Genomic DNA, 11,926 nt, shown 5'->3' on the forward strand with positions numbered 1-11,926 from the left:
TGATTGATATCAGCATGATGTATGGGCGACACAGCCACACCCACCCAGCCCAACAGTCCATGCAATGTATTGTGGGCGTTAAGTTTAGAAAGTGCTGAAAACTAAACTATTTCTGTCCCTCCGACTGTCCGATTGTCCGATATTGTCCAATTGCCTTCAATTGACTTTACTCTGATCAACATCAATTATGTGGCACACGTCTGCAGACACCTCGACCAGCGAGACTCCCACGCATCGCAGCTGCCCCTTGCCAAGGGGCAATCGAATTTTTATGGCCAATTTCATTGATTTTGTGTATTTTGCTAATGATAAGACTTTTTCTTTGTCGCGTTTCTGTATATACTTTGTAGATATTCGCCTCTAGATAATGCGCATGTTGCAGCATGTCAATTCGCTTTTCATGCCCCCGCCGTCTGTTGCATGTTAATGCCTAATGTCGAGCTTTTCTTTCAATTAGTGCACGGCGCAAAGTCCGAAGACTCTCGGTGCTTTAAACAAGGTCAATATCAAACGTGTCTGAATGCCCGAATCCAACCAACCAACCAACAGTCCAACCAACAGCTGGACCTTTGTTCACTTTCTTTTTTTCCAGAGCGTCTTTCGAATTTTCACAGGCGGTCGTTGTCAATCAATTTATTACCTGGACATCCAGGCAGCCATTCATCAATTAATATGTCGACAATTTATTAGCCATAAATTGTTTACACTCGTACCTCATTTGACGTTTGTCAAACACAAATTTAATTGCCAACATTTTGCCACTACTCCAAAAAAAAAACACCAAAAAATAAAAGAGCTAAAAATTTCCTATATTCAAAATTTAAAGCACGCTTCGCAAAAAATTGTTGAGTTGACATCCAGCTGCGGTCCGCGGCGCTGGCCGAGACACGGGAACACCCATTGGAGCACGTCGCACCTATTTGGTATTACGGAGCAGTGCTGCGATCTAGAATTGGGCCACAAATTAGAAACAAGCGCACGGCCGCATTGGTGAAATTTCGAAACAAATACAACAACAAATTCCCCATAGAATTGACCGCATTCTGCAATCAAAACAGCGTGTGCCAGTTTGCAAATTTTCTATCTGTCCATTGTAATGCCAGAGGCGACAGGAAGTGAACACCCACCCCACCCATTGAATGACAGATTCAAGTTCCATTGATAAAATATTTTAAATTCATTTTAAAAATATAATGTTGAAATATTAAAATTTTAAAATAATTTTTTTGAATAGAAGAACTTGTTGAGGAGATAGGGTTTAAGATTTAGTTTTTATATGCTGGTCTTATTATTTAAATATTTCTAGTTATCAAGGAAAATAATAAAAAAAAAAAAATAAATAAATAAAAACTAAGTAAATGGAAATATATTTAGAAATTTAATCAGAAAATAAAACAGGAATATATTTTCGATTTTATTTTATTATATCTCATAACATATATAATATACGAATAAAATAAATAATTCAAATAAATAACTTAAGCCTAATTTGTTCAACTTAATATTCAACAAACCTTTAATAGCTAAGCACTGGGAAATGCTGCACATTTATTGCAATTGTTTTAGTTAAATTAAGTTAAATATATTATTATTATATAATAAATATAAATTACATGTAGGGCATTGCACTAAAAATCATATAAATTTCTACTAAGGCGGGGTTAGAACTAAAATTGTTTTACTGGCATTTGTGCTAAAATTAATTTCGAAACTAGGACTCAAGGGATTATTTAATAATCAGCAAGTCAAATCAAAGTATATTTATATAGCTATTATTGCCACTGATATTGATTGCGATAGGCCAGATGGTGGGCATCCTCCGGCTGTGACTGCTGCAAGAGCGGTCGATTTTGGTAGCTATCCGTGGACGAGTCGAGATCTTCGATGGATGGCTCCGTTTGTAGCGAACGCTTCCAGTAGCTGCCCTGTTCGCCCCAATCCTCGCCATGGTCCTCATAGTGGTGCTGATGATGAGCATGTTCGACATAGACAACCTAGTTAGAAATGCAAATGCGAATAGGGCGTGAAGTGAGAAACACCAAAGGAAATACCAAAGAGCCCAAAGAGTTGTATTTAAGAGCTGTGTGGATTGGACTGTTCGATGGGATTTAAAAGGGCATACTGATTAGACTGTAGACATATGTGTATGAGTGTGTGTGTGTGTGTGTGTGTGTATGTGTGTGTGTTTGTGTATTTGTGTATGTGTATAACTGAGTGTATTCGAGACAAGGAGTTACGAGTGGGAAAGGGCGCCAGCTATGAGTGAGAGAGACACGCCCATACTTACACATATATATTGTAGGGGAACATTTTGGATATACGCTACGTATGTATTTTTGTATATGTATCTGATTTGGATTATTTTCGTATTGTTTTTGAGTTATGGGAAAATTTGTATATACTGATTATTGTTGTAGCTGTCCAAAATGGTTACCATATCTGAAACCAAAGAGCTCTGAATATGTTAGCATACGGTACAATTTGTTTTTTTTTAGAGGTCGGTAATTTGTTGTTTGTTTGTTGTTCTTGTTGGAACTGTTGTGGAGAAAATTTGTGAACGAAAACCCGCAGCTGGAGTGAGACAGTTAAAAACAACGCATGATAAACGCCTGCATCGGTGTACGCATAGTATATATATATATATACATTGTATCGCTTTTCAGAGAGTATTAGAAAAGGGATAGCTAAAGGGAGAGTGAGACAGATAGAAAGAGAGAGAGAGAGAGACAGAGAGTCGACAAAATGTGGCCAACAAACCTTTGCCAAAACAAAACTTAGAATTTGCTTTTGCTTAACACTAAAAACGTTAACAAATTTCAATTAAGATCTAGACAAAAGGGGGGTGCAAAAGATTAGAGGTAAATATATTCGTTGGGTCTCATAACCGGAACAATTTTGTTCGTGTGTTAACCAGAACAAAAAATTAGAAACGAACGAACGCAACGAAATTCGGTGGTGTAAATTTTGGGCCTCTTAACCTACCTTGGACGGAGCACCGCCCCGCTTGACATCGATCCAGAATCGGGCAATATTTATCAGCAATCCGATCAGGGCTATGGCAAAGAACTTTATCTGCAAATGGGCGCCCAAAATTTTGAGCAGCAATTCGATTTTGGCCTTCAGTAGTGAGCCGATCAATAAGAGTTTAGCGGCTGCCTTCTTCTTCTTCTTCTTCTTGCCGCGCGTAACTGTGAAGCAAGCAAGATCGTTCAGTTATTCACCATATAGAAATGTATATGAGCAACATAACAAACGCAACATAAAGAACACATATAAACGATTTAACGACATAATTTTCGCTTAGGAGGGTGGTATGTTTGTTAGTATGAACTGCAGTGCGCGTAAGTGCGTTAACGATAACGATAACAAAACGATAACGATAACACAACAAGCATTCGAAGCAAATCAAGCAGGCGTAGGGTATGTATGTATGTACAGTAAATAAATTAATAAGGACAAATAATTTTAATTTAACTAAAATAAATATATAAATAATTATAATAATTATTATATATATTCTTTGAATTAAACATAAATTATTTGACCGTTAGCTTCCAGCTTAACAACTGCCTCAAGCTTGAGCTTAATTGTGTTAAGCTGACTGCTATGAAACTCATGTACCAACACCGATTGTTAACTGCTTGGCAAGCAGTTTGATGGCTGCGCGTTTGCCAAGCAGTTGAGTGCTAAAGCAAGCACATTATACACTTGCAGAAATTATATGAAATTATTATTATTTTATGTTATTGGGAACAACCTTTCTTTCTTGCAAAAGTGTTCTCTCTTGACTAGTTTCTCATAATTTGTGCAAGTCTATTTTGATATATGGTAGAATTGTGAAGCTAGGTTCAGCAGCTCATGAATATGATTTACCACAATAACTTCGTATTGCTCAACAATTTAGTTAATTTTTTAAATTCGCCATCATGAATATGAAGAGCTTTTACAATCAATCGATTCGATTCATTCATGAACAATTGAACAACTACTGTCTTGCTGAACTACTCCGTAGCTCACAACTCTAATCTCTGGCAGGCCAGAGCTTTCATTTTAACCAACTAGTATTATATAGATAGATATAGGCACTTCAACGGTGCTATGGAAAAGGTGCGCTTAATTGATTGAAAACCACACGCAGCAAACAACACACACCTCCGTTACTTCTACCATAATTAAACGGGTTCTTATGCTTGCGCTTTCCTCCAGCTAGCAAGGCGTCCGCGTCCACATCGAGCAGGTCATCCAACAGCTCCAGTCCCAGTGTATCGCTGGACTCGTGCTCCACCACTGCCGTCGATTGTTGGCCCTTACGCTTGCGCTTGCCACGCTTGGCCTTGCGCTTGGTCTTGCGCTTGAAGGGCCGGCCACCGCCGCCTCCATGACCACCCCCATGACCGCCTCCGTGGCCACCTCCATGGCCGCCGCCGCCGTGGCTGACAACTGCTGGTCCGCTCTCGTGTCCGGCGTCAATTTCGTGGTGGTCGGGCGCTGCCTGCACCACCACCAGGGTGGCTGGCTGATGCTCTAGCTCTCCGCCCTTCTTCTTCTTCTTCCTGCGCTTGTTCTTGTTCTTCTTGCGTTTGTTGCCACCTTTGCCGGGCTTCTTCGCAGAGCCCGCCGCATTGTCTGCACCATCTTCGAGCTCTATGAATTCCACACCGCCCGATGCACCACCATCGCTAAACACTGAGCTCTTCACATCATTCGTCGGCTGTGGCACAATTTGTGCACTTTCATTTTCCGCTTCAGGTTCTTCGTCTGCTTCGTCCTCCTCCTCCTCCTCATCCTCCTCTTCGTCGTCGTGATCGCCGCTGTTAGACGCTGCATCTCCCTCTGCCTCATCCTCGATGCTATTATCGACTGCCGATTCCTCCTCTGCCTCAGCATCTGCATCTGCATCTCCGTCGGCATCTGCATCTGCATCACCCTCGCCGTCAGCCTCGGCCTCTCCCTCCGTTTCCGCTTCGTCGTCGTCGTCGTCTTCGTCATATTCAACGTTTTCACTATCATCCGCTTTTGATTTTGGCGCTTGCAAATACTCGTATTCGCGACCAAGAAAACTAACCGAGACGAGAAGAAGAAGAAGATGCAGAGAGTTAAGAAACAAAAACTGGATATTGTCAAACTTGTCCGAATTACCCGTCCATCGTCTCTGCCAGATATTCCTTCATGTATTTGGTGCCGATTTCGATTTTCTTCAACAATGTCGATGGCTTCTCTTTGATGGGCAGCTCCGAGGCGCTGTAGCCGCGTCTCTCAATCGTCGCATTCAGCTGCCGGTCCGCTTCCACTGTGTGGATGGAAATGGAAAAACGGTTTTAACTTTTATGCTAATCTAATATCTAGTTCGCTTTTAGTCGAAGCATTAAACGTAATGCCAAAATGCTTAAATACGTGCAAATGCCATTTACTTCTGTCGCTCTTTGATCATGGGCAATTTGCAAGTTTTCACCTGGAGCATAAATCACGTGTACTGACAGTAACGGTTAATTAGCAGCTCTTTCACCTGACCTGCACTTGGCTTACCTTTCAGCTTTTGCCACTGCAGCTGCAATTCATCATCCCAAGCATCCAGAATTCTGGCCGATCTTTGACGAGCACACGACCAGGGCTCGGGTCGAATCGGACATAAAGCTAGGTCCAAATAAGGCGTGAAGGCTGCAAAATTTAAAAGCAAAAAAAATGAAGAAGACAAAACAAGTTTATTACAAACATCTGTGCATAGTTTACTTAGAGGCATTGTTGCCACAAATGCCCAAAAACAATCCAATTGCTTGGCTTACGCACTAGCGGAATTTTGGTCTGGTTTGTTAAGTGTTTTGGACATGTGGCAGCTGCCACACCACACCTGCTTCTTCTTGTGCTCAACTGTAAATATTTGAGTGAAAGTGTGCACAACCACTGACCACTGGACGGCAGCAGCAACACCAGCAGCAGCAGCAGCAACAGCAGCAGCTATAACAACAATAACAACCACACTGATAACACCTTGTGTGGCTTGCCACCTGCAATACTGTCTGCCATGTTTAAAACATAGTTTCACATCCAGCTAACCAGCCAACAACAATCGAGTGAAAATGTGCAAGGCCTAACAATTAGCTACAAACTAATTATGGCCATTCTTTGTCGAAACTCCAATTGACAAATAATTAAATTAAATTACTTAAATCAACAATTATTACCAAAGGAGTATTGTATTAGTATTGTTAGATATATATAGTATATATTACTATAGTATAGAGTAGTAGTTGGAGTATTATATCTCAGTCTCTTTCTCTCTTTCTATATGCTCTATGCTAATTTAAGTAAAGCCTAAGCAGCGCCATAATTTGACCAAAATTTTCATATTTTTAATTCGGAAATTACGACCACATTTTTATAATAAAAATTTTATTCAAAATTAAGTGTTTCTTAATTTTATTTAATTCAAAAATTCTTCAAAAATTCAAGCGGATTTCTTTAACAAATATTTAAATTTTAAATATATCTTTTAAAAAAAATCATATATAACTTTTTCGTTAATAATAGAAAATAATGGCTAAAATATTTTGTTTTATCATCACTCATCTAAAAAAAAAGGAAATAAAAAAATGTTAGTTATGTTGTCGCAGCTTTTTCAACATATTTTTACGCTCTTTCTATTTTTAGCTTTGCTTAGTATTTACTTTTATTGTTTCTTTTTCTTACGCTTTTATCGCTAAATTTGTTTAAGCAAAATAAAATAAATTATTCGCAAAGCTTGCTATAAATTGCGCAATGTTTATGTAGCATTGTATACCCATTACAATTGTAGCTACTGAGGTCGCTTGGGCTACACAAACATAAGTTAACTAATTGAGAAAAAATAAAATTAATTAAGCGACGGCCACAGCTGCAGGCTGCACTTGCGCCGCCTTCCAGGCTAGAGCAGAGCTCGTTATAAATTGAGCAATTATTTCACTTTTTTCTGCCCATTACTATTGATTGCAACAGCTGAGGGGTTATTGATGCTACTAGCTGACAGCCAGCTGCCGCTTAATTGCCACACATCAGCGGAGGCGCTACTGTTTGCAGGTTGTTGCTGCCATGTCTTCAAAGTCGTGATTAGTGAAAATTTCCCTTTCAATGTCTGTGTGTACTTTGACCTCCTTGCCATGGCAATGGCAGCCAATAATGTCAGTTCGATGCCAAGTGAAAGCTGCTGCGCACTAGGATGTTGCATTGTGAGAAAATGTTTGTTTTGTCTTGTTTTCTGGTCACATCCAACAGATAAAAATCCTTGTTCGACTCTGTCTGCAGCCCACGCGGCATGCCTCTTTGGCATTTGCCAAAAACTTTGTTTGCTTTGCTTATAAATGCGGCACATTAAGCGAAGCCCGAGTGCGCCGCTGGCACACGATTACCTGTGCATCTTTCCACTTTCATGCTAGCGGCCCTTTCCATTCCCCTTCAGCTACCTTTCAAGACAATGCCCAAGCGCTGGGCTCGACTTAATTTCAAATATATAGTTTTTTTTGTGTTTTGTTTTTTTTTTTTCTGTACTTTCACTACAATTGAAATTTATGCGTGACCCATGGCTTAATATGCTTAGCTACTCGTGGCAATCGCATGCATTGCAGCCGGGGCGTGGTCAATGAGCCCGAACTTGTTCAAGAGTGACGCGTTCATTTGCATCGCTGGGCTGTATGCAATAAATAGCAACAAGACTTTAAACTCTCAACTGTAAACTCTGCCAGGCTGCTGGGCATATGGGCCAGTTGCCAATTGGCCAATTGGCCAACTGGCTAACTGTCCAGCTGTGCTATAAATCTCATTTGTCTATAGCCTCCAGACTAGCCATAGCAGTAGCTCATCAAATTTTAGCGTAATCACACATAATTCTATACCCAAAGCAAATGAAGTTGTAAAAGATTTGCCCTGGGTGGCATTTGAAAGTGAAATATGTTTCCACTTAGTTAAGCGTAGCCCAGCACCGCTAGTCAGTCGACACGTAGTTAGATCTATTAGCGGCCCTCTGCTGTGCTGCTGCCCAACAACTGGCTAGAATTCTTGATCAATGTGTCAAATGGAAACCTGTTGGACTTCGCAGCTCGCAGCTCGCAGCTAAACAACAACATAGTTAAGCATTACCGTTAGCCAAGAAGTGTGTGAGCTTGGCACAACGGTGAATAAGCATGACCAAAAGCGCTCAATAAAATGAAACTTTCACTGGTTTCGATCTGCTCTGTTGTATCGAAGAGGAAGAGCTAACGTGAAACACTTACGCAAATCGTCGACTTGTGGTTGGGTTAAACAACAACAACAGCAACAACAAATGTGTGTTTAACAAACCATGTAGCGAATGTCACTTAATCTGCATCAAATGCACTGAAAGTGCTGGATGCAGATGCTCTGCATGGCTCGGCTGTACTCTGCTCAGCTCAGCTCTGCTCTGCTCTGCATTGCTTTACTTTGTTTTCCCATTGTTGTCCGAGCAAGCTGGACAATTGAGATTGAGATGACTGACGAGCAGATGCAATTAAAAAATGAAATTGCATTTCATTCCACAAGAAAATAAAACAACAACAACAAGGAAAACAACAGTAACAACAACAACAACACGCAGTCCACACTTTTAATTTTTTTGCGCTTGGAAAGGCTTGTTGTCAATGCCGCGAACGCAGTCTTATTTTTTTTCAGTTTTCCAGTGGCATTGTTTGCCACTAGCCAAACAAGACAAGGTGTAACCACACACACACACACACACACACACACACACACACACACTCACACACATATGACGGTTATAACCCAATTATGAGCACTTTTCAGGTTGTTTTTGGTGTCAGCTCCCCACAACGCCTCAATTCTGTCGGTCTGCCTCACTTTATTGTGTTTATTGTTTGGAACCTAGCCGCCGTGGTCAACCAAATATGTGGCTATATCACGACTTGACTAAGTCTATCACTTTGCATGGCTGCTCTCACATTGCGCGAGCATATAAACTTCTATATATGGCGTAGAGCTATTGATTATCAGTGGTCAGGAAATGTCCATATGTGGAGCTCACAATTTGTGAGAAATTGGCAGTAGCTCAAGAGAATATCGAACTGTTAGCTAAGCTAAAAGACTCATTAACTGGGCGAGTGATAGGCTTATAAAAAAGGTTGCACTTGGCAGATAAACAGAAATAGTTCTGAATAATAGTAGAGAGAATTTTCAATAATGATTTTTACTATTAATAACTACGATAAAATTAATGGAAACTCTTTACTGATGAGACAAATCTTATTGCTGGCTTAAAATCAGGAAATGGTGTTAAAGACAATGATAAATTATCATAATTATAATGATATTATTAAGAAAATAAATGAATTATAATGACAGTGATGATCATATGGAGAAGAAATCATAATGGAAATGCAAATAATATTTCTATTGAAAAAGAAACAAAGAATGGCAAAGAATGATAAGAATGCTGATGATTTATTTAAAAATTCTAAAATAAATATAAGCTGGTAGCGATTGGTATAACAATGATAATGATAATGACAATGAAAATGACAATACGAAAAATAATAATCATTAGTAGAAACATGATAACTATAAGCATAGGAATTATACAAAAGATTTAGTATTAATATTATATATATACATATGCTTTTATATGTTTATATATGTATATACTACATATTATAGACTATATAAACCGATAGAAACAACTGCAAAATTAATAATTATACTAATTACAATAACAAAGCAAATACAAATATAAATTTTGTATGTCATAGTAAAAACTGTACAGAACTCACATTAACAACTAATACGATCTAAACTATACCATACAATATCATATATAATACAAAAAAACTAAAGACCCCCATCAGCTCTTGCCCTCTAGTGACAAGAGTATTTAGGATTCGAGCACGTTTAGCTGTTTGCCTCGAGAGTGACTTTGCATTATACATATATATTACTCTTGGTTACCCACACTTTGGTGAATCTGGCACCCTTTATTTATTTATTTTTTTTTTTTTTGTCAGCTCAAACGAGTGAGTGCGTAAATAAGCGACGACTGTTTTTTAGCGCTCAACAAGTTCTAGTTTAGTTATAAGTACTTATGTGTGACCCATATTACATGGCCATGGCACTTGCAATGGTCTCGTCTTCTCTCACTTCTTCTCCCCGTTTCGTTGTCTTTAGTTTTATGGTACCTAGCACAAGTGCAGGCCGTCAGCTAATTGCTCGACTCTTGCACAGAACAGAGCGTAACAGAGCTGAAATGCTGGCGCATGAAGCATGTCAACTGCTCTAAAAATCTTAGCCTTTCCTAACAATATTCCAGTTCTGCTGCACTAACCATGCCACCCAACGCTAATTAGCCATGCAGTTTTTGTCAGCTGACTAAATTGATGCCGGCCTGTCACACATCCCGTCGGCATCTGTCTCCTGGTCAGCTGGCACTTCATCTACTTTGGACCGACTATGATATAATGCCTATTTAAACTCATGCGCTCTCACATTTAACTTAATGAGTAAAAATTTCACTACAATAAAAAGTGCTTTTTTGATTATATTTTGTTTTGCTTTGCTTTGCTTTGTTTGGCGCTGTATTACATATACGAAAAGCCCAAAATAATAAAAAAAAAAATCTAAGAAAGAAATTGAACAACTCCGACTGAGCTGAGTCATTGGCCGAAAAAAAAAAAAACAAAAATGTTTTTGGTTTAAATTTTGCAGCCAAGTGACTTGGCATAACTTACCATTAAGTTGTCGGCCAGCAGGTGTCGTTGTCGCTGCCCGGGCTACTGGGATGGCAGCTGGAACTGGAGCGGCGGCTGGAGGTGATGCAGGGCGAGCAGGCAGGCTCCAGGCTTGGATCAGTGTAAATGGCATTGGCAAACATAGGAGCAGCAGCCATAGTGCAACGCCTGCTAAAGAACGCTGCCAGTCCATCACGTACAGTTACAACTAGATGTATGTATATATATATATGTGTTTTGGCTAGTTATCAATACAGTTGCCGTTAGATGTGAAATCGTTGACAAGAATCTTTTCTGCCTTTTCCGAGTGTGTGTGTGTGTATCTTGACCACCAATTTATATACACTTAATGACACGCATACGAGCAACGGCTCTTTGTTCCATTTTCTTGTATTTAACAGAAGAAGCAGTCGTCACAGATCTATTGTCAATTAACGCACATAAAATTATTCAAATCTTAAGCTGCGCCGGCGCAGCATAAATTCACCACACACCAGAGCTCACTGTTCAGCTATATCGGTTTCAGCAGCGATCTTAACACGACCAAGTTCAAGGTAAGATTGAGCCATGACGCGCATACGTAAGAAGTTTTATACCAATCGTTGCAGCCACGAGCAGCGGGCTAACTCGACGACTCCAGCGGCTCGACGACTCGACGACTCGCCGATTCGCTCCTAAAGAGAGCATTGTGAAAGCTGGCGTGCTCTTTGTGGAAAGTGAGCAACATGTGAATAGAAGCCAAAAGAGCAACACGAATTGTTTGCATGCTGTTTGCATGTTTGTTTTGGCCAGCGTACGGCAGACGGCTTAGCCCGGCCAATATGTTCAATTATGGTGTCTGCTAAAGGCATATCGAATGTCTCATTATCTGATGCCTCAGCTCAATTTGCATACCTATCGAAAATCTGTGCACCAAGTGTGGGAGCTATATTTGTCACTAAAGAGTTTGCTCAATTAATTAGAAATTTAATAAAATTATTTTAAAAATTGTTGCCTAAAATTTGACCAAAACAAATGGTAAATGAGTGAGCTTACAAGAGGTAAAGCTGACTTTATTTAATTATAATTTATAACAATTGCCCAACACTTTGTGTTTCCCCTTTCCCTCTATTATTTTCCCTATCACATTTAGTCATTTTCTTGGGCGTCTTCAGACAATTGTTATACAGTTGAATTACAGTTTCATTATCATTTGTTAAGCAAAG

At 39.6% G+C, this 11,926-nt stretch overlaps 1 protein-coding gene across 2 annotated transcripts; it reads right to left on the reverse strand.

Moving 5' to 3' along the window:
• Positions 1-1,431: 1,431 nt before the first annotated feature.
• LOC108650105 (uncharacterized) lies at positions 1,432-11,292 on the reverse strand. 2 transcript variants are annotated; one of them, XM_089259485.1, is made up of 6 exons: positions 10,722-11,292; positions 5,527-5,658; positions 5,140-5,290; positions 4,153-5,060; positions 2,983-3,188; positions 1,432-1,964 (listed from the first exon to the last, which is right to left on the reverse strand). In XM_089259485.1, the coding sequence occupies exons 1-6, from the start codon at positions 10,912-10,914 to the stop codon at positions 1,773-1,775; spliced, it is 1,782 nt and encodes a 593-aa protein (XP_089115611.1). In that variant the 5' UTR covers positions 10,915-11,292; the 3' UTR covers positions 1,432-1,772. The 2 variants fall into 2 exon arrangements, with proteins under 2 accessions (XP_089115611.1, XP_089115610.1); XM_089259484.1 differs by having other exon boundaries at positions 1,432-1,994.
• Positions 11,293-11,926: the final 634 nt, after the last annotated feature.

The sequence above is a fragment of the Drosophila navojoa genome, chromosome 4 (assembly GCF_054131105.1).
Source record: "Drosophila navojoa isolate 15081-1374.11 chromosome 4, UAZ_NAV_1.0, whole genome shotgun sequence".
In the NCBI taxonomy this organism is placed as follows: domain Eukaryota; kingdom Metazoa; phylum Arthropoda; class Insecta; order Diptera; family Drosophilidae; genus Drosophila; species Drosophila navojoa.